The sequence below is a fragment of the Bufo gargarizans genome, chromosome 2, assembly GCF_014858855.1.
Source record: "Bufo gargarizans isolate SCDJY-AF-19 chromosome 2, ASM1485885v1, whole genome shotgun sequence".
In the NCBI taxonomy this organism is placed as follows: Eukaryota; Metazoa; Chordata; class Amphibia; order Anura; family Bufonidae; genus Bufo; species Bufo gargarizans.
The window spans coordinates 415,372,369-415,396,477 of record NC_058081.1 but is presented as its reverse complement, the minus strand read 5'-3'; the positions used below and the strand labels follow the sequence as shown (position 1 = coordinate 415,396,477).

Genomic DNA, 24,109 nt, shown 5'->3' with positions numbered 1-24,109 from the left:
GTAGGTATAGTCCCACTTTAATTCAGCATAATCCCTAGTGCTATTTTTGCATGTGTAATGGTGTGCTGCCATACATTTTTGTTTGCTGCCTAAGGTACTCTGTTATAAAGTGCTTGTCATATTTTTTTGAAACCCAATAAACATATTAAAATGGCAATGTTGCATATGCAAATAGTCACGAAAATAGACATGTCCGCAGAGGTGACAGGTTCTCTTTAAATGTTTATTAGTACATTAAATCAATTGTGCTACTTTAGTTCTTCTAGTTCAACAAGTTGAGCATATAAAGAAACAGTTATACTTGCAGTTTATTCAGCAAATGAGGAAGTGGTAAAGGAAATATGCTGTTGGCTTTTTCTGAGAACTGTGAACCAGTAAAGTGGAGGAAGTTGCAGCTTTTTTTTTAGAAAATGTGTCAACCTACTACTGTTTTTACTACAGTTTTTAAGCCTATATCCTGGGTACTTGTATAATCTCCATACTTCATCGTCCTACTAAATAAGCAATTCAAGATTACACAAAGAAAGTTTTAGTTTTGGAACTTATTACTTATTGTCTGTTATGAACTGAACTTCAAAGCTTTTTATTAATCAAAAGTCAAATGGATTTTCGGAAGGTGCCATCATGCACTGAAGTGAGCTTGTGGAGTCCTGAGGTTCTTATTGATTATTTTAGAAGGGTAAGTACTTTTTGAATATTGCTAATATTAACATACTGCAGTTGCCCAGATGTTTTAGCTCATTGTACTGTATCCCTATAAATCACATAGCAATGCTAGAAAAGTGTTAATTTAGTTTATTGCCTCATCTAAATTTTTTCAATGTTTTATTTGGTTGACAAAAGGAAAAGCATGACTAGCACCCTACGCAGGGAATACTTACAAATCATATCATGATATAGTGCATTCAATAAACAGGGTATAAAGAGGAGGGTGACATTACAAATATAGTAAGATATATAAACATTCAGAACGTTTAATTTAAACTTAATTCATGGGTTAAAAAAAGCCAGAAAATATAAATTAGAGTGTAAAATAACTGAACAACAGCTCCTAGTTTTAATATACATTTTCTGAATAAAAAGCTATTTTATAAATCATGAATTTTATAAATCAACACGATCAAGTATTTGAGTGTATTTTCCCCTTTTTTCATGTACTTTCTCAGCATTTTTTTTGTGTGAATAGTCTGTACTAAAACTATGTTTTTTTTTCTAGTGCAACCTTAAGGATTGTGAGAAGTTGGTTAAAAAGCAAGGAATTGATGGAAAAAGGTTTTTGGTAAGCTTTTAACCTAGTGTGGTCTAATATACAGTATATCAAACACAATAGAACATGGCAACTTTAATCTATTTTTGATACGCTCTGTTTGCATACCTTTTGTGAACTACAGTACATACGTTCAGCATATGCTGGAAAATATTACTGGTGGACATGGTAAAGAAATCCATATGGCCCAATTCTTCACTTGTACTTGACCCATATACATTGGCAACCATTTTTTATTTTTTTTTACTATATAGAATTAATCAATTCTATACCTTCATTAGAGGACTCAAACAGTAAGTAGACAGAGACTAAAGCAGAAAAAATTGTTTTCTAACTGGTTAAGCTTCTTTTTTATGTTATGAACAGAAAATAGTGCCATTCAATATGAGAATTTACCATGCTGTAACTTTGAACTTTGGTAACAGCCTGGGGTAGCCAGTATACTCCCAAAATTTTGCTTACAGAACAGTAGTAAACCAGGTTGAGCAGGGAGCTCAGGCCAGCAAAGTTTCTTATAAAAAAATAAATAAGAATCAAATAAAATATACATAAAAGTATACAGCGCCAATGATTGTTTCAGCTGCAGGCTGTTGCCTTCGTCAGGCACATGCAAACACTAGCTTGGCGGGAAGTACAGCAACCAGGAAGTCAAAATAACAAAGTGACAATTTTACAACAAGCAGACAGAGAGGATCAGAACAATAACACAACAAATGTATAAATGTATGTCTGCAAATAAATACATAATAGAAATAAGGGTAAAAGAAAATAATAATAAATAAACTAGTTGTTCAAAAGCATATAGTTAACACCCTAGATGTGTAAAAGACTATGAAAGGGGGGGGGGGGGGGGATAATATCTGATCTCAAAACATGATTCATTCAGAAAAGGGAGGGGTAAAATAATGATCAAAAAGTGAAGGGAAACCTATATTCAATAAAAAGATGTAAATGACTAAAGCCTCATTCACACATTGGTTGCTATGACGCTGTGCGCTTCGTCCCTCAGCTGCTGTACAGTAATACACTCGTATGATCTATATGAGTGCATTACTGTACAGCGGCAGCTGCACGAAGCGCACGGCATCATAGCAATCAATGAAGCTGTGCACTCATTAGGATGGTCAGTGAAAATCCATGTATGTGAGAGTTCACATCAGATCTGAAAAACTGGAAAAAAAAACAGGATCATGTAAAAAAAAAAAAATGGAGTGCTCTGCTTTTAAGGATTACTACAAGTTCATAAGGGATACTGAAGTTTAAGGCACTGAAGTGACTTAAGTGTTACTCTAAAACTTGTCTAAAAATTGACATGGAAATTTTTGGAATACTGAAAAAAGGGGAAGCTAGTAATCACCTAATGTGAAAATGAAACCAAAAATAAAAGCAAAAATGTTAAATTAAAACAATTGGTTAAAGATCAATTTAGAGAGAAAAGGCAATACCCTAAATGAAAAAAAAAAAACACATTTAAAACCCCCAAAGTAAGGGAAAACGTTAAATAGGCACAGATACTGTAGGTGTTTTGGTGAGGTGGCAAAGGTGGTATGAAGGTACATCTCTCACAATACCATATATTAAGGAAAGTCACGTAAAGCTGTTCAATAATGAAACCAAGTTCGTCTGTTCCGTGCATTGGGGTCCGCAATTTGTAACGGGCAATGTCCGTGCGGCGGTCAGGTCAGATCGATTCAACTTGAATGGGTCCGTGATCCGTCCCCACTGCAAAAAAATACTTCTATTTATTTGTGGTGCGTAGGCACGGACAGAAACACCACGGAAGCACTCCGTAGTGCTTCTGTGGGGTTCCGATCTGTGCTTCCGTTCCGCATCTCCGTGATTGCGGACCCATTCAAGTGAATGAGTCCACATCTGTGATGCAGAGTATGCGGGCCGCAATTTGGCCACGGGCACACAACGTTTGTGTGCAAGAGGCCTTATAAGGCCTCTTTCACACGGGCGTCAGTTTTTTTGCCCGGATAAGAGGCGGGTGCGTTGCGGGAAAATGCAAGATTTTTCCGCGCGAGTGCAAAACATTGTCATGCGTTGCACTCGCATGAGAAAAAACGCGCATGTTTGGTACCCAAACCCGAACTTCTTCACAGAAGTTCGGGGTTGGGATTGATGTTCTGAAGATTGCATTATTTTCCCTTATAACATGGTTATAAGGGAAAATAATAGCATTCTGAATACAGAATGCATAGTAAAACAGCGCTAGAGGGGTTAAAAAATAAATAAAAATCATTTAACTCACCTTAGTCCACTTGATCACGAAGCCGGCATCTCCTTGTGTCTCCTCTGCTGATGAACAGGACCTGGGGTGAGCTGCTGCATTAAATAGAGGTTAAGGACCTTTGATGACGTCACTCCGGTCATCACATGGTACGTCACATGATCTTTTACCATGGTGATTCACCATGGTAAAAGACCATGTGATGACCGGAGTGACGTCATCAAAGGTCCTTAACCTCTATTTAATGCAGCAGCTCACCCCAGGTCCTGTTCATCAGCAGAGGAGACACAAGGAGATGCCGGCTTCGCGATCAAGTGGACTAAGGTGAGTTAAAATTTTTTTTATTTTTTTTAACCCCTCTAGCGCGGTTTTACTATGCATTCTGTATTCAGAATGCTATTATTTTCCCTTATAACCATGTTATAAGGGAAAATAATAATGATCGGGTCTCCATCCCGATCGTCTCCTAGCAACCGTGCGTGAAAATCGCTAAGCATTTGTACTTTCTTGCGGATGCTATGCGATTTTCACGCTTCCCATTCACTTCTATGGGGCCTGTGTCGCGTGAAAATCGGACAATATAGAGCATGCTGTGATTTTCACTCAACGCACAAGTGATGCGTGAAAATCACCGCTCATGTGCACAGCCCTATAGAAATGAATGGGTCAGGATTCAGTGCGGGTGCAATACGTTCACCGCATGCATCGCGCCCGCACGGAAAACTCGCCCGTGTGAAAGGGGCCTAAGGATTTAGATCTTACTTAGTATGTTTATTAGTTTCATTAAGCCCACTGGAGTGCAGTGTCTGGAACTTGAAGATCTAAAAAACATTTATAGCTGTGGGTAAACGTATGGTTGACATTGTTAACTAAAAGCGTGTTTAAAAACATACTACACCATCTCATGTGTTATGCTTTTTTCATATTAGAAAGCTTCCAAAAATTGTGCCTTATCAGAGGTAGATGTGTTTTTATACATATGGTGTTATGGAAAAAAGACACTGTGGACCCACTGTGCGAACGAAGCAGTTTGGCTTTGGGCTAAATCTAAGGGCGTTGTCCTGGCAGTTCCCTGTTATTCACCCTTTAACCCCTGTACAGGAAACAGGGTTTGGCCACAAGGAACTAACCAGGCAGCTATCTCCTGTAGTAGTCCTGGTATCAGTGGCGTACCTACCATGGTGCGTGGCATGGGGGGCCCAAAGCACATAAAAAGCCCCGTCCCCTACATCTGCAGACAGTTTATCGGGCATTGAGGCAACCTGCACACTTGTCCTCCATTCAGTCCTGGCCGGGCCCTGTTTGCTTCCCCTATGCTCAGTCAGGGCCGAACCTCCCTCGTCCCCCCCATTCTGTACACAAAGGGAGCACATGCTGCGGATGTCCCGACCGTCCCTGTCAGGCTCAAGAAGACAGAACTTGACCGGCCACGTCCACATCCATGAAGCCCCGCCCTGCCCTTGAATTCCCGCCCCCACCGCCAGACGGGAAAGAATCTCAGGTAGGAAACTAGATGTCTGCCACCTCCCTCTATCCTGCTGTTGTTGCCTATTATCTCCCTCCTGGCCCCCCAAAAAACTCTCTTGTATGCCCCTCTACTACTCTCCCCACAGAATAGCTGCAACCATCTATGGCCTCCAGCCACTATCATCTTCTATGTTCCCTGAAATTCCCAGAGACTACTTGCCACCTTCTGTGACCCAAAGAACCTGTACCAGTTTCTGTGCCCCGTTCTCATAACAGAGCCCCTGCCACCTTTTGTATTCTTGGTCACCACCACCCACTCACAAAGCCCATGGAACCCTCTGTCCTCCTCCAATCTGTTTCTGTCCATCCATCTGTAACTGAGCACCTATCACCTATTGGACTTGATGTGCCCAATCCCTTAGCACAAAACCCATTTCAACTTCTGCCCCCTGATCTAACAGAGTCCATGCCACCTGCTTCTTTCCCCTTTCATATAAAAGAGCCCATGCCAGCTGCTGCTAACCTCCCTCTAATAACAGATCTTCTTCATCTCCCTTTGTCTTTTATGTTCACTCCCCTCATAGAGCCTCTAGCAGCTTCTAATCTCCCACCCACAGCAGTGTCCCTGACATCTGCCTCCTCTAACAGTGGCACTGTCTCTGTGGCAATTATGGGACAAAATTGCTAATAGCTGCCCTGTTCCACTGTGTACAGGATATGGTGGCTTTGTCTGTGCACATTGTATAAGGGTCCATTCAGGTGTCCGTTGAATGGGTCTGGATCCGTTCTGCAATTATGCGGAATGGTTGCAGACCCATTCCTTTTGAATGGGGCTGGAAAAGATGCAGAAAGCACACAGTGTGCTTTCCGCATCTGCATTTCCGGTCCACTGCCCCGAACTTCTGGTCTGCGGCTCCGGAAAAAAATATAGCATGTCTTATTTTTGTCCACAGCTGCAGACAAGAATAAGAATGATCTATTAAGTGCCGGCCATGTGCAGCGTCAGTGTTTTGCGGTCCGCAATTTGCGGACCGCAAAAGACTATGGATGTCTGAATGGACGCTTAATAGGATTATTTATCTGTATAGCATATTATGTTATTATTTGTGCATAGTGTATGGGAGAAGCACTATATGGTGGAGTTACTGGTGTGTGCAAGGTCTAACAACATTATTGGTGTGTAACGTGTAATATATCATGTTTTTTGTGTATAAAGTATGACGTTCACGCTTTTATTTCTTGCACGTTATGACAACAATATCAACTTATACTCTAAAGTCATTATTCATGATAAATGGCTATTTTTTCTCATGGTAAACTAAGCATCAGCAGCAAGGAGTTAAAGGGGTTATCCAAACCCTATAATGCCTCCCAAAATGCCAGGGAACCTCATACGGCTAATACTTATCCCAGTCCCGGCACCCGCGTCATTGATGTTCACACGGCTGCCACTGCATCCACCCCGTCACATGAATTAAAACATCTAGAGACATGGGGGGCAGCTAATAGCAGGCCAAAATGGGAACGAGCCTCCTTAGCATCATGGGTGACGCTAGGGAGGCTTGTTTCCTTCATGGCCTGCTATTGGCTACACCCCCCGAGCATAAGTATAAGGCTGCGTTCACACTTCAGTTATTTGGTCAGTTATTTCGATCAGTTATTGTGAGGCAAAACCAGTAGTGAAGCCTACACAGAGATCAGGTGTAATTTTTTGACCTGCACCTGTTCTGTGTTTTTGACCCACACCTGGTTTTGGCTCACAATAACTGATGGAAATAACTGATCACATAACTGAAGTGTGAACGCAGCCTTACCTGTATGCGGTGGCCAGACATTTTAGGGGGCATAATAGGGGCTGGATAACCCTTTTTACAGTTAGGATACCAGAGGTTTTTTCATTTTTGCATTTTCATTATTCTTTCCTATCTTCCTTGAGCCATAACTTTTTTTATTTTTCCGGTCACATATCCATATGAGGGCTTATTTTTTGTGGGACAAGTTGTACTTTCTAATGCCACCATTTAATATGGCATACAATGTTGTGGAAAGCGGGCAAAAAATTCCAAATGGAGTTGAATTGGAAAACTAAAAACCGCAATTCCTCCACCATTTTACGGGCTTTGTTCCTACGGCATTCCCTTTGTGGCAAAACTGACCTGTGCCTTTTATTCTCTGGGTCAGTAGGAATACAATGGGGATGTGGCAGGGGAGGAGCCAGGGCAGGTGGTAGGATGGGCCAGGGATGGGTAGTGGGTGGAGTTAGGGGTCCCAATTAAGATTCTTGCTATGGAGCCCAATGATTTCTATGTATGCCTCTGCCTGGTATAGTTGGCTGCTGACTCATGGGGATCAGAGACTCTGATGCAAAGCACCAAGGACACAGGCAAAAGCGTAGTCTGAACACAGTCCAATAGTCAGGGCAGGCGGAGTACTTGTGTATTCCAAATAGCAGTACCAAGGTGAGGGAAGGCTGAGTACATGTGTAATCCAGGTCACAGTTCCAAGGTCAGGGCATGCAGCAAGGAGCGGAATCGGAGGATAAACAAGGTTTGGTACATGTATATTTAGACGATCACCTTCACTGGTACTAGCAAGGAATAACCTCAAAGTTCAGGCAAGGCGTTGGAACCACAGCCCAGCTAAATAGGGAGACTGATCAGCAACTTAACCAGCACATGGACAGGGGCAGGGAGCATTAACTCTCTCAGTACTGGAAGAAAATTTACTCTAATCCCAATTCACACAGGGAGAGCAGAGCGATGTCCACGCCTGCCCGGGACAGCAAGACCGCGGCTGTCACAGACCACCAGCATATCAACAGCACAGTGTCATCATGGCAGCAGTAGCAGCCATGCACAATAGAACATGGTGATAGGAAAGCAGACAGCACAGTGGCATGATGGCAGCAGCAGCTATATGGTTTGGAACATGATGGTAGGCAGGCAGATAGTGGCAGTGGCAAGATGGGGCAACATCACCGAGGGCAGATCTATTTCTCAGCCACACCCTGAGGAAACAGAAAATCCTTCCTAATCCCTGCCTTGTTCTTTTTTGACAAGAATTCTGTTTTGGACACTGGCGGATGATAACTTGGTCCATTTGGGAGGCACAGCGCCCTTTGTCGTGCTGAAAATCCCCTTTGAGATGATACTGGAGGCTGGGCAAGAGAGAACAGAGAGAGCATACTGAGTCAGTTCAGGCCACTGTTCAAGTGTAGCTGCCCAGAAGCCCATGGGGTCAGGGAGCAAGGTATGCACTGGAGAGACTGAACTTGCGCATTGAGGTGGTAGGTCTCTGTTTGCTAATTTGCCCCCACCTTGCACAGCACATTGAAACATTTCTCTATCATGTTGATGATAATGAACTGCTTGCTGCTGCTTCTGCTGTTTTTGGTAGTGAAGAAAGCAAGAAAGCAGGAGGTGGGTGACCCTGTAAAGGGGGAGGGGAATGGGGGGGGGGGTGTCAGGCGCCTGCTCACCAAAAACTGTGACTAGCTGCATTCAGAATGTTTCCTGGTAACAAAGTGATTTGGCCACCCTTTTAGCAGGAGGGTAACATTCCCCCATTTTGCTTTTATAGCGAGGGTGTCACGGAAGGTGTACAGAAAACTAGAAGACACAACATGAAGATCCGACTGACTGGATCCAAAACTAAGGAACCAAAGGGTAAGCCCTGTAACAGACCTGGCTCTCTCCCTAACTGCTCAGCCTATGCAAAAATCTCAATGGTAGATGATCGCATATCCTCGTTCCTCGACTGTATAACACCTGAACACCCTATAATAGTGAGGGGACACGACCACCGGCTCCCTACACTTGATACGGAGGGAGTCAGGGTCACCTGGGATCCAGCAAACAGGAAAACACAAATGAATGAACAAAACTTATCTGTAGAAGACTCAGTAGTAGCATCCAGCATGCACACACTCCAGGAAGTTGCATAAACCGCAAAGTGATGCAGTATGGGAAGGGATTTAAAGGGATGCAATCAGTGCAACTACATGAAAGATGAGAGATGCTAACGAGATGAGAAAACGAAAGCAAAAAAAAGGAACCTCAAGGAGGAGGTTCTGAAGAACGTCTGTCAGAGCTTCTCAGATGTCTGGTGGTGACAGAGGGTCCAAAAGCATGGCTGGCCTATAAACATCAAACTGCTTCTTGTAAATGATAAGTCTGTGAGGACATGAAGGCATACAGCTTACCATTCTGGCCAGCATGCCTGGGGACCCAGTTCATTCATCCCCACAAAGAGAAGCTGTCATCGTGGTTGGTGTTATTATCATCATTATCTCCCTGCCCCTCCACCATCAACTCCTCCATTTCCTCCTCCAGTGGCAGCTCCTCATCCTATTCTACTTCCATGGGACTTTCTCCTTGTGTGTCCCCAACATATACAGGATGGACAGCAAGGTACATACGTAAGCTGTCCCTTTGTCGCATCAGTATGGAAGATAGGAGGGATGAATGCAGCATAAACTATCAACATTTTTTGGCCTCTTCAATGGCTTCAGTATGAAACTGGTGTCTCTGATGAGCTGCCACTGCCTGACCTTGAAGAAATACATACACCCTGCTGAGATGGTCTGGTGCATGTGCAACGGGCGACCTCCCCCTAGGGCCCTATATATATATTATGACATGTCCCAGGTGTAGGAATGCCAAGTGCTATATTGCGGCCTAAAATGTATTTTTGTGTGTGTCATGGTGCTCCTACCTGGATACGGCTGGACCTCAGGATTTGGCTCCGAAGCAAAAAATAGGAGGAATAGCTGAGGGTTTTGAAAGAATAATTGAAAACTGAGGGATTTGAAAGAATAATTGAGTCAAGACCCTGTATAAAGTTGAACATCAGCTTTACTTTGCATAAACATTAATCAGAAACAGTCTTCAAGCCTTGTCTTGGTCCCAGCAGGATTTAGCATTAAACTTTGCTTTCTCTCTTACACTGCTGTACTGACAGGCTTGCTGAATACTCTGCTTTCTCTGTATGCTGCATCACACTTTGTAGTCTGACTCTAGGCTAGGTCAGGGAATTTTCCTCCTGGCTCCTGAGGCTTCAAGCTTTGGGCTCACTGGCCAGCAGAGCTAAAGGTGCCCTGGCTGGGGTGGGCACGTTCAGCAGAGATGTGCCCTGCCCACTTTTCTCCTAGCAGGGGTAAGCTAGACTAACTAGAAACTGGGCCCCACCTTTCCTGTAGTAAGTGTTACAAGCCCACTCCCCTACAGAGAGGGGTTAGAATGGAATGGAAAGCTCAATTGCACCTAAGGATAGCTCTGCCATTTACGCTGCCACTTGCTGGTGAACCAGGTGCATTACACGAACAGTTACATAACAGGATTAGGAATGCACATTGTGGAGGACCTGGAATACATAACATTACTTTTTGTTAGCCAATTAAAAACAGTAGCAAGGTGCAGAATTGGTAACACCACTCATGACAAAATCATTCATAGCTTTAAGCTGCTCATACATATATAGCAAGTGGAATTCAAGAAAGTTAGGACGTCATGGAGTTGGTGGGGAGACAGCCAGCAGGTAGTTTGATGCGCTTTAGCAAGTGATCAGCTGTGCAGCTACTCTTGCACATGCAGAACAACACTGCATGGCAACACTTCACTTTACACGTGTGAGAGGAGGGAGGAGAAGTGGGAACAAAGCTCTGCTCTGCTGCTTTTGAGGACAGGAGCATGACCATGGAGGAGGAGGTGAAGAAGGTAGTTAAGTGGCAAAATCACAGTTCTGATCGATACGGATATCAGAAGTCCAAATTTTTCACTAGTGTCATTTTAATCAAAGAAGTCACAGAGCACCTTCACCAGTAAAAAAACGTAACCTTTAGGCCTCATGCACACGACCGTTGTTTTGGTATATATCAGAGCCGCAGTTTTTACGGCTTGGATGTGGACCCATTCACTTCAATGGGGCCGCAAAAGATGCGGACAGCACTCCGTGTGCTGTCCGCATCCGTTGCTCCGTTCCGTGGTCCGCAAAAAAAATATAACCTGTCCCATTCTTGTCCGTTCTGCGGACAAGAATAGGCAGTTATATCAATGGCTGTCCATACCGTTACGCAATTTGCGGAACGCACAACACACTACGGTCGTGTGCATGAGGCCTAAATGGTATTTGTTAAAAATACGTGGATGGTGATTTTATTTTTTAAACTTAACTTTTATTTAGGTATTTATATAGAATATAGTCCCTGAATGTCCCTTAATGAAAAGAGAAAAAAAGGGTGTATGATGACACCAGGGATATGGATAAGTGCGCTGCGACGCCTTTGATATATACAAGAACAGATGTGCACAGCAGCACTTTACAGGCAACCAATGGTCCTACCATGTGAGTCAGGAACCTCTTGTCACCTAGAATGTTCAGTGGCTTAAATAAGCTGAAATAAGGAGCGGTTAAACCTGGACGAGGGGTATTGGTTAGAGTATGGACCCTAGACAGCCCTAATATAGCGGTGCTGGCTCAGCCCTAACATCCTAACACGGAGCACCCGTTCTGATAAGAACGACCCCGTCCGGAACCTTGCCCTTATTTTCTACTTGGCCCTATTGTGCCTTAGTGTAGCTAATCCCTACACGCATGTTTCGTTTACAGTACTCGTCAGGGGATTTTAGGCATATACAATCGGGCAATATATTGAAAACTATGGTGTTGACTTTCTTGTCAACAGTCAACACATATAGATATATTTATACACAGTTACTTTTAGCCGTGTATGACACAAGTGGTACCTTAGCAGCGGAGGCCCTTTGTCCGGGCTCCTCTGGCGTACCTGGGCGCAAATTCTGCCTGATGGTATTCTGGCAGTCTGTAGGATCCAATCTGGGTGATGTTCGGGTTCAGGTCCTGGAGCTCAGCGTTGTGTCAGGAGGCCGTGATGTGACCTGTTATCCCGTTAGCGCTGGCTCCTATTTAAACATCCTCTAGCCTCAGATTGAGGCTTGAGACGCAGCGCGATGACGTCAGACGCACGTACGGCGTCATCGCGCATGCGCCAGTGTTTAATGAATACACTTAGCCTTTTGATATGAGTCTACTCTTGTGCGCCGCATCGGTGACGTCAGCGGAGCTGCCAACGTCATCGCGCATGCGCAGATTGTGCTGTGGATAGACAGCAAGTCAATTGATGTGATCAGGGATAGGTACGTCATTTTTAGTGGCCGAGTATTGGGTAATAAGCCCAGGACCTTGTTGTTATTGGCGGCCATTAGTTTACATCGTTGCCTGGTTACCGGGACATCGTCAGGCAGCCTTGATATGTAGTTACCGTTTATAGCAAAATACGGTTATATTAATTAAAGTGGCATTTTTTTGCAGTCTTATCGCAATAAAATCGATATATTCTGGTTGGTTTGTCTTGAACACGGGTGCATGTGGAGGCATATAGATAGTTAAATACTGCTCTTAGTTTACATGGTTGCACTCTTTACATACTTTATTATGAATCTATAAGATATGTATAATGAGGAATTTTTGGAAAAAGGGTGCCTACTGGCTGTACTGCCTCTTCTAAATCCCAGAGATACATTTATTAACTGGGGTTAGATCAAGATATAGCCCCTTATGGGTAGAAGCCTGTTCTTACCTACTTGGGGGGCTACAGGCTATACTGCTTTTTTTACATCCAAGAGATACTGTTATTAGCCAGGTATGCATCAGGATGTTCTCCTTTGTAGGTAAAGGCCTGAAAAGTGGTTTCTAGTCCTTTTCAGGTAAAGGATATCTATGACACAATTGGTCAATACATCCAGTTTTTTAGGGGGGTTATTCATAGATGTAGGCCATAGCCTTATTCCATTTTTGCCTGCTCACCGGAGTGATCAGTATTCTTTTGTACTAGGGTGTGCAGAGACTGGATTATGGGATGACAAGGATTATTGCTTTGACGTTCTTGGTCTATGTTGGTGTCCTTGATCCAAGCTTGTGTGGGTCTAAATTGGAGCACATGACACTTAAATGGCTGAATCTAGGTATCCCATGTAAGTGGGTCTCTCCTCTTATGTTTTCAGGAGGCCCAGGCAGCCCTCAAATGAAGCAAGCGAAGCAGAGTTGTTCGTTAAGACCCTTTGGTGCCTCCGTACGCAGGGTATGGATCCAGCGTGCTTCATGTTGTAGGAGAGTTCGATCCCAGTCTCCTCCACGTGGTGGTTGTGTGACTGCCTCAATGCCCATGGCTTTAATGCTTCGTGGGTTTCCCTGATGATATTCGTGCATATGATGTGACACGACTGTGTCCCTTTTATTTTTAATGTCCCCGAGGTGTTCTCCCAGTCGTCTGCGTAATTCTCGTTTTGTTTTACCGATATATTCCAAGGGGCAGTCACATGTGAGTCTGTAAATGACACCACAGTTTATGAAATCGTTGATTTTAAAGGTTTTTCCCAGGTTGATGCTCACAAAGGTTTTGCCTGTTTCTATTGTGTTGCATGCAATGCATCCGCTACATTTGAAGCACCCTTGTGGTCTTCTGTCCAGCCACGTTCCCTTTGCCGCTGTTTTATGATGGCTGTGTACCAGCATATCCTTTAGGCTGCATCCTCTTCGGAAGGTGATCTGGGGGTAATCAAAGATCTTATCTTTAATATCTGGATCCATCATCAGGATCGGCCAATGTTTCTGAAGGATATTTCTCACATCATTGGCTGCCTCGTCATACGTGCCAATGATTCTTGTCTTTGGATTGGTGTCTGTTGGTTTGATTTTGGGTACCAGAAGTTCCGTCCGTGAGGATCTCATAGCCTGTTGGTATGCTGACCTTAGTACTCCATCTGGATAACCCCTGGAGAGGAATCTGTTCCTCAGTATCCCTGCTTGTTTCACAAATTCTGTTTTGTTGGAGCAGTTGCGTCTCAGACGTAGATATTGTCCTCTTGGTATTCCTCTCTTGAGAGGTAGAGGGTGGCTGGTGCTCCAGTGTAGTACAGAATTTGTTGCTGTAGGCTTACAAAATATTGTGGTGGTGAGCTCCTCACAATCATTTCTCTGAATCCTTATATCAAGGAAAGGTAACGTATTTTGATTAGTCTCATATGTGAAGTGGAGGCCCAGGATGTTGTCGTTCAGTTTGCCCACAAATGTTGTGAATGCTGATCCCGAGGCATTCCAGATGATAAATATGTCATCTATGTACCGAGCCCACAAAGCAATGGGCCCGGTACATGACGACATCTCCTCACTGAACACATTATTGGTCTCCCACCAGCCCAGGAGCAAGTTTGCGTACGATGGCGCACAAGAGCATCCCATCGCGGTGCCCCTGAGCTGGTGGTACCACTTCCCATTAAAGACAAAAACGTTGTGTGTCAGAATGAATTTGAGGAGTTTGAGGACAAACTGGTTATGCTCCCCAAATTGTTGACCTCTCATGTTCAGATAGTACTCCACTGCTTGAAAGCCTGCCTCATGCGGTATTGATGAGTACAGAGCCTCCACATCTATACTCGCTAAGAGGGATTGTTGATCTAGTGTAATACCGTCTATCCTTTTTAGGAGGTCCATACTGTCACGTGTGTAAGAGGGCAGAGAGGTAACAAAGGGTAATAGTATCTGATCCACATATTTGCTCAGGTTTTGACATATGCTCCCTATCCCTGATACTATTGGTCGTCCCTTCAGGGGATTTGTCCCTTTGTGTATTTTAGGGAGACTATAGAATGTTGCTGTCAGCGGGAATTTTGGATACAGGAACTCATACTCGGTTTCAGAAATAATCCTATTTGATTTTGCCTCCAATAGGATATCTCGGAGCTCAATCAGATAGGGGGCAGTCGGATTACATGATAAAGTGCTGTAATTCTGTTTATCTTTCAAGAGTTGTAAACACATTTTAATGTATTCCTCTGTATCCATAATAATTATGTTACCCCCTTTGTCCGAGGGTTTGATGATGACCGTTTCATCCTTTTGTAAGTTGGAAATAATTTTCTGCTCTTTGTTAGAAAAATCATTAAGTGACCCAGCACCTGCTAGTTCACGTAGGTCCCTCGTTACTAGTTGGGAAAACACATCTAGGCAAGATATGTCCCCTGGCGGGGGCATCTTTTTGCTTTTTGCCCTTAGGGAGGTAAAAGGTCCTTTTCCTTCCTCTAGATTATTGCTGTCGGATAGACTGTATAATAGTCTAACGTCCTCCAGTATATCTACAGGCATTGGCATTTGTCACCTAGTTTAAAGCATTTATGCCATTTCAGCTTTCTAATAAATAGGTTCAGGTCTTTTACCCATGTAAATTCATCGAAGCGTTTATTGGGGACAAAGGACAGGCCTTTACTTAAGACCGCCATTTCTAAGGATGAGAGTGGCCTTTTTGATAGGTTAATTATTTCTGTTGTTCCCGTTGTTTGGAGCGGGTCCTCACGGGGTAGGAGATCCCCTGATCTAAAAAATTAGATGGAGCCCCACCTGATTGGCCTCTTCCTCTATTGCCTCTGCCCCTCCCTCTTCTGTAGGAGTTTCTGGATTTGTTTCTGTTCGGCAGTTCGCGGTCGCTGTCAGAGACGTCTGTCTCTGTGGTTGAAAGGTCTGAGACTGCCTCTCTTGTGGTGGGTTTCTCCCTTAGGACGCAATATGCTTTATTTTCTTTAAACTCCGCCAGATCGTGATTAAATTGTCTGTGTTTCCTATCTCGTAGGAAAAACTGGAATTTTTCCACAGACGTCTGAAGTAGTTTTTCGGAGTTGTTTTATTGCGATAAGACTGCAAAAAATGCCACTTTAATTAATATAACCGTATTTTGCTATAAACGGTAACTACATATCAAGGCTGCCTGACGATGTCCCGGTAACCAGGCAACGATGTAAACTAATGGCCGCCAATAACAACAAGGTCCTGGGCTTATTACCCAATACTCGGCCACTAAAAATGACGTACCTATCCCTGATCACGTCAATTGACTTGCTGTCTATCCACAGCACAATCTGCGCATGCGCGATGACGTTGGCAGCTCCGCTGACGTCACCGATGCGGCGCACAAGAGTAGACTCATATCAAAAGGCTAAGTGTATTCATTAAACACTGGCGCATGCGCGATGACGCCGTACGTGCGTCTGACGTCATCGCGCTGCGTCTCAGGCCTCAATCTGATGCTAGAGGATGTTTAAATAGGAGTCAGCGCTAACGGGATAACAGGTCACATCACGGCCTCCTGACACAACGCTGAGCTCCAGGACCTGAACCCGAACATCACCCAGATTGGATCCTACAGACTGCCAGAATACCATCAGGCAGAATTTGCGCCCAGGTACGCCAGTGGAGCCCGGACAAAGGGCCTCCGCTGCTAAGGTACCACTTGTGTCATACACGGCTAAAAGTAACTGTGTATAAATATATCTATATGTGTTGACTGTTGACAAGAAAGTCAACACCATAGTTTTCAATATATTGCCCGATTGTATATGCCTAAAATCCCCTGACGAGTACTGTAAACGAAACATGCGTGTAGGGATTAGCTACACTAGGGCACAATAGGGCCAAGTAGAAAATAAGGGCAAGGTTCCGGACGGGGTCGTTGTTATCAGAACGGGTGCTCCGTGTTAGGATGTTAGGGCTGAGCCAGCACCGCTATTTTAGGGCTGTCTAGGGTCCATACTCTAACCAATACCCCTCGTCCAGGTTTAACCGCTCCTTATTTCAGCTTATTTAAGCCACTGAACATTCTAGGTGACAAGAGGTTCCTGACTCACATGGTAGGACCATTGGTTGCCTGTAAAGTGCTGCTGTGCACATCTGTTCTTGTATATATCAAAGGCGTCGCAGCGCACTTATCCATATCCCTGGTGTCATCATACACCCTTTTTTTCTCTTTTCATTAAGGAACATTCAGGGACTATATTCTATATAAATACCTAAATAAAAGTTAAGTTTTAAAAATAAAATCACCATCCACACCTTCTTATACAAATATTTGAATTTCTGGTGATTAAGTCATAAACCAAATAGATAGCTCTCCTTAGCTATTTGTTAAAAATACCCAAATTCGTGCCTAAAATCTCTATCCACTTAGGCTGGGTATATATGGACTATTGCTGGGGAAAGTAAAATTATCTGACCCTCCAGCTTGCCCTATAATCTATTAACCCTGTCTACAAAACGGAATAGCTGCCCGATAGGGGCGATCCCGTGTCAGGATCCTCCTAATCACCCTGTATGGCCCTGACAAGGGATAGATACCACCACCTACAGAGACCCACTGTATAACTGTCAGGTGTCAAACATAAGTGGTCTAAATGTACATCAAAAACAAAACAGATGAATAATGATGTTTCATCAGAAAATTATAGTTTCACACAAACTCCATATATATTGGTATGCCCAGTAACTTCATATATATAATACTGTGTCCATGATGTAACAGTCTATATCCCGACGCGTTTCCTTGATACGTTTTACAGGTATCAGTTAATCAGTTAATAAGTTTGTGTTGACCTCACTGATTATTTTGCCCTTCCTCGGAACTGTCAGAACAATAACCCCCGAAAAACGGATCCTGTCTGTTGGGCATCCGCCTTCATTCGGTCAGAATTTGGTCAGTAATAGAGATGGCTTTGCGGTTCGCCCAGCGGTCGTTTCGCGGTGATCTTTGCTCGTTTACGATTCGCCCGACATGCAAACATATGGCGATATTTGCACACGCCATTTCTTTTTGCATAGAGCCGAACTTTGACCCATGACACATCCATCAGGTGGGACAGAACAGTCAATTGAGACATTTCAGTACATGGACACACCCCCTACCCTAAAAATAAACCTGATCTGGCAGCCATTTTACATTCAGTTTTTTGCCAGTGTAGGGAGAGGTTGCTGTGTGGAGCAGGGACAGGCTGTTAGAGACATCAAACGCTAGCTCATAGGGCCATAAAAGTCCTTTTAATAGGTGTGCTATCGATAGGTGTGACATACTGAGGGGTGTGATATACCTATAATATACCTTCTAACATAGAAAGTATATTATAGTGCATTTGTATTGTACAGCAGTTGCGTGCGGTTCTGCTAAGATGCTGCAGCTAGATAGAGGGACAAACGCTATTGGAATAACTAATTGCAACTGGTGTGATATAACTGTCGCCCCAAAAATGCTAATTAAGGGGTGCGGTATACCTGCTTCCACAAAATAGTGATTAAGGGGTTTGATATACTTGCTTCCACAAAATACTGATAAAGGGGTGTGAAACACCATCTTTCACTAAATATTGATTGAGGCCTGCGAAACACCGGCTTCCACCAAATATTGATTAAGGGGTTTAATAAACCTGTTTCCACAAAATACTGATAGAGGGGATTGATATACTGGTTTCCACCAAATATTGGTTGAGGCCTGCGATACACCAGCTTCCACAAAATATTGATTAAGGGGTTTGATTTACCAGCTTCCAGCAAATACTCATTAAGGGGTTCTATATTCCTGTTTCCACAAAATATTGATACAGGGGATGGATATACCAGCTTCCACCAAGTATTGATTGAGGCCTGCAATGCACCGGCTTCCACAAAATATTGATTGAGGCCTGCAATACACCAGCTTCCACAAAATATTGATTAAGGGGTTTGAATTTTCGGCTTCCAGTAAATACTCAATATGGGGTTCTATATACCTGTTTCCACAAAATACTGATAGAGGGGATTGATATACCAGCTTCCACCAAATATTGATTGAAGCCTGCGATACACCAGCTTCCACCAAACATTGATTAAGGGGTCTGATGTACCAACTTCCAGCAAATACTCAATAAGGGGTTCTATATACCTGTTTTCACAAAATACTGATAGAGGGGATTGATATACCGGCTCCAACCAAATATCGATTGAGGCTTGCGATATATCGGTTTCAACCATATATTGATTAAGGGGTTTGATTTATCGGCTTCCAGCAAATATTCATTAAGGAGTGCTATATACCTGTTTCCACAAAATATTGATACAGGAGATTGATATACCGGCTTCCACCAAATATTGAATGAGGCCTGCGATACACCAGCTTCCACCAAATATTGATTATGGGATTTGAATTTTCGGATTTCAGCAAATACTCAATAAGGGGTTCTATATACCTATTTCCACTAAATACTGATAGAGGTGATTGATATACCGGCTTCCACCAAATATTGATTGAGGCCTGCAATATAACTGCTTCCACAAATACTGCTCTTCTATAGGGACTTTGTCACAGGGGAAAGTTGGATAAGGTGCGTGCTATTACGTCAAAGGATGCACCAGTTGGTTGAGTGGCTCGCTCAGCCTTCTGTTTCTGCACCCTTCTCATCCTCTGCATCTGCACCCTCCTCACTCTCTGCTGTGTGCACCCCCAAAGATACCACCACCACCACCACTATAGCCCCTCCACTTGAGTCAGAGGAATTATTTTCCCATCCATTCCCAGACCTTACCAATGCGCAGCAATTTTTGGCATCGGATGAGGAATTTGAGGTAGCAACGGCCGCCACCCAGTGGTCTGACGACAGTGCCCAGGTCAGCCCAAGGAGGGGGGGTCCCCACTGTTGCTGCCTACTCTGAGATCTCTAATGTCAGTGGTGATGAAAGTGAAGATGATGACGTGTCCATGGATGTCATGTGAGTGCCCAAAAAAGAGGAAGAGGAAGGGAGTTCAGAGGGAGAGACAGAGCAGCACATAGGGGGTAAAAGGATGAGAAGCAGGCAGAACTCGCATTGCACAGGAGGCAAAAAGCAGACTGCAAATGTATCTGGAGCTAGCCATCCACTATGCGCGGTCACATCTGGCGCTCCCAGGACGCTGGCACATGGCTCCGCAGTGTGGGCTTTTTTTAACGTATCAGCTGCTGACAATAGTGTTACCATCTGCAGCCTGTGCCGTCAACGCATAAGTCGCGGTAAGCCCAACACTCACCTAGGGACAACCGTTTTACCATGCAGGCCTGCCTCTTCTTCTCCTACTCCATCCTCCATCTCCTCCTCAGCTGACTCCTTTTCCACTGCTACCGCCTCTTTCGCTGCACCCCCTAGCTCCCCAGAATCTATTTGACAGGCCAGGTGAGACGTTGCCAAGCTGTGCTGTGGCTGCTGTGCCTTGAAGACAAGAGCCACTTTCAGATCTGCGGTCACAGGCTGGTTAGTGGCTAACCCTGCTCAATTTGACAGTTAGCAAAGTGGTGTGTGACAACGGTGCCAATCTGCTGAGCATGCTGAAACAGGCACACGTGCCGTGCATGGCTCATGTCCTGAACTTAGCCGTGCAGCAATTCGTTGCCAAATACCCCGGGGTCCAGGACATCTTGCGGCACTGTGGAGGTCACTGTCAAAGGGGCGGGCACTGTGGAAGTCACTGTGAAAGGGGCAGGCACTGTGAAGGTCACTTTTAATGGGGCGGCCACTATGAAGGTCACTGTTAAAGGGGTGGTCAATTTTAAAGGGGTGGCACTGTGGAAGTCACTGTTAAAGGGGTGGGAACTGTGGAAGTCACTGTCAAAGGGGCGGGCACTGTGAAAGTCACTGTTAAAGTGGCGGCCACTATGAAGGTCACTGTTAAAGGGGTGGTCAATTTTAAAGGGGCGGCACTGTGGAGGTCATTGTTAAAGGGGGCGGGCACTGTGGAGGTGACTGTTAAAGGGGCAGACAATCTGGAGGTGGCTGTTAAAGGGGTGGGCACTGTGGAAGTCATTGTTAAAGGGGGGTAACTATTAAAGGGATGGGCACTGTGGAAGTCACTGTTAAAGGGGCGGGTACTGTGGAGGTCACTGTTAAAGAGGCAGCCACTATGAAGGTCACTGTTAAAGGGGTGGTCAATGTTAATGGAGCGGCCACTGTGGAGGTCACTGTTAAAGGAGCAGGCACTGTGGAGATCACTGTTAAAGGGGTGGGCACTGTAGAGGTCATTGTTAAAGGGGCGGTTACTGTAGAGGTCACTGCTATGGGGGAAAATGTTTATATCTTTTTACGACACACGGAAAGCCGGGTCCTTCTGCTAGTATATTTTTATGTATAATTATACATATATATATATATATATATATATATATATGTATAAAAAAGTAGACACCTTAAAACTTGTACTATCAGGCCACAATTTCACACCAACTCCATAATTTAGCATTAATGGATATATGTACATGTAATAGAATTTGAGCACCCTGTATTTATCAGGCTGCAATTTCACTCCAGAATCAAGGATGAATAGATGTAGTTAAATAGAAAAATATTAAACACCCGCCAAAACATGTAGTATCAGGCCGCAATTTATTTATATATAATACAACTTGAGCACCCTTAAATCTGTAGTCTCAAACCTCAGTTTCACCCCAATTAGACAATCAAGGATTAACGTATTGAATTATATATAAAAGAACATGAAGACTAGGGATGAGCGAACTCGAACTGTATAGTTCGGGTTCGTACCGAATTTTGGGGTGTCCGTGACACGGACCCGAACCCGGACATTTTCGTAAAAGTCCGGGTTCGGGTTCGGTGTTCGTCGCTTTCTTCGCGCTTTTGTGACGCTTTCTTGGCGCTTTTTGAAAGGCTGCAAAGCAGCCAATCAACAAGCGTCATACTACTTGCCCCAAGAGGCCATCACAGCCATGCCTACTATTGGCATGGCTGTGATTGGCCAGAGCACCATGTGACCCAGCCTCTATTTAAGCTGGAGTCACATAGCGCCGCCCGTCACTCTGCTCTGATTAGCGTAGGGAGAGGTTGCGGCTGCGACAGTAGGGCGAGATTAGGCAGATTAACTCCTCCAAAGGACTTGATTAACTGATCGATCTGCAGCTGTGGATCATTGAGCTGCTGATCCTCAATTGCTCACTGTTTTTAGGCTGCCCAGACCGTTTGTCAGTCACATTTTTCTGGGGTGATCGGCGGCCATTTTGTGTCTTGTGGTGCGCCAGCACAAGCTGCGACCAAGTGCATTTAACCCTCAATGGTGTGGTTGTTTTTTGGCTAAAGCCTACATCAGGGTGAAGCTGTCACACCAAGTGCATTTAACCAGCAATAGTCTGTTTATTTTTTGGCCATATACTACATCAGGGGCAAGCTGCGCCTGTCACCAAGTGCATTTAACCCTCAATGGTGCGTTTGTTTTTTGGCTAAAGCCTACATCAGGGTGAAGCTGTCACACCAAGTGCATTTAACCAGCAATAGTCTGTTTATTTTTTGGCCATATACTACATCAGGGGCAAGCTGCGCCCGTCACCAAGTGCATTTAACCCTCAGTAGTGTGGTTGGTCAAGCTATCACACCAAGTGCATTTAACCAGCAATAGTCTGTTCATTTTTTGGCCATATACTAAATCAGGGGCAAGCTGCGCCCGTCACCAAGTGCATTTAACCAGCAATAGTCTGTTCATTTTTTGGCCATATACTACATCAGGGGCAAGCTGCGCCCGTCACCAAGTGCATTTAACCCTCAGTAGTGTGGTTGGTCAAGCTGTGACACCAAGTGCATTTAACCAGCAATAGTCTGTTCATTTTTTGGCCATATACTACATCAGGGGCAAGCTGCGCCCATCACCAAGTGCATTTAACCAGCAATAGTGTGGTTATTTTTTGGCCATATCCCAGTCTAATTCTGTCACTAAATCCATACCGGTCACCCAGCGCCTAAATACTAGGCCTCAAATTTATATCCCGCTAAATCTCTCGTTACCGCTGTCCTGTTGTGGCTGGGAAAGTTATTTAGTGTCCGTCAAAGCACATTTTTTGTTCTGGGTTGAAATACAATTCCCAATTTAGCAATTTAAAAATTTAGTGGTTTCTGCTGTATCAGAGCTATTTGAAATCTATCCCTAAAAGGGTATATAATATTCAAGGTGCACATAGGGTCATTCAGAATAACTTCACACACCCGCTACTGTGCATTTCCAAGTCTAATTCTGTCACTAAACCCATACCTGTCACCCAGCGCCTAAATACTAGGCCTCAAATTCATATCCAGCTAAATCTGTCGTTAGTGCTGTAGCTGGGCGAGTTATTTAGTGTCCGTTCAAGCACATTTCTTGTTCTGGGTTGAAATACAATTCCCAATTTAGCAATTTCATAATTTAGTGGTTTCTGCTATATCAGAGCTATTTGAAATCTATCCCTAAAAGGGTATATAATATTCAAGGTGCACATTGGGTCATTCAGAATAACTTCACACACACCCGCTACTGTGTATTTCCAAGTCTAATTCTGTCACTAAACCCATACCTGTCACCCAGCGCCTAAATACTAGGCCTCAAATTCATATCCAGCTAAATCTGTCGTTAGTGCTGTAGCTGGGCGAGTTATTTAGTGTCCGTTCAAGCACATTTCTTGTTCTGGGTTGAAATACAATTCCCAATTTAGCAATTTCATAATTTAGTGGTTTCTGCTATATCAGAGCTATTTGAAATCTATCCCTAAAAGGGTAGATCATATTGAAGGTGCACATAGGGACATTCAGAATAACTTCACACACCCGCTACTGTGCATTTCCAAGTCTAATTCTGTCACTAAACCCATACCTGTCACCCAGCGCCTAAATACTAGGCCTCAAATTTATATCCAGCTAAATCTGTCCTTAGTGCTGTAGCTGGGCGAGTTATTTAGTGTCCGTTCAAGCACATTTCTTGTTCTGGGTTGAAATACAATTCCCAATTTAGCAATTTCATAATTTAGTGGTTTCTGCTATATCAGAGCTATTTGAAATCTATCCCTAAAAGGGTATATAATATTCAAGGTGCACATTGGGTCATTCAGAATAACTTCACACACACCCGCTACTGTGTATTTCCAAGTCTAATTCTGTCACTAAACCCATACCTGTCACCCAGCGCCTAAATACTAGGCCTCAAATTTATATCCTGCTAAATCTCTCGTTAACGCTGTCCTGTTGTGGCTGGGAAAGTTATTTAGTGTCCGTCAAAGCACATTTTTTGTTCTGGGTTGAAATACAATTCCCAATTTAGCAATTTCATAATTTAGTGGTTTCTGCTATATCAGAGCTATTTGAAATCTATCCCTAAAAGGGTATATAATATTCAAGGTGCACATTGGGTCATTCAGAATAACTTCACACACACCCGCTACTGTGTATTTCTAAGTCTAATTCTGTCACTAAACCCATACCTGTCACCCAGCGCCTAAATACTAGGCCTCAAATTTATATCCTGCTAAATCTCTCGTTAACGCTGTCCTGTTGTG

The 24,109-nt window shown here is 43.8% G+C and overlaps 1 protein-coding gene across 4 annotated transcripts in view; it reads left to right on the top strand.

Annotated features, from left to right (window-relative positions):
- Positions 1–429: 429 nt before the first annotated feature.
- Positions 430–24,109, top strand: part of LCP2 (lymphocyte cytosolic protein 2) — a 527,047-nt gene continuing 503,367 nt past the window's right edge. For all 4 annotated transcript variants that reach the window (XM_044280889.1, XM_044280886.1, XM_044280887.1 and 1 more), the window contains exons 1-2: positions 430–679; positions 1,217–1,279. In XM_044280889.1, the coding sequence (XP_044136824.1) occupies positions 1,263–1,279 (17 nt within the window). In that variant the 5' untranslated portion in view covers positions 430–679; positions 1,217–1,262. The remainder of the gene's footprint in view (positions 680–1,216; positions 1,280–24,109) is intronic.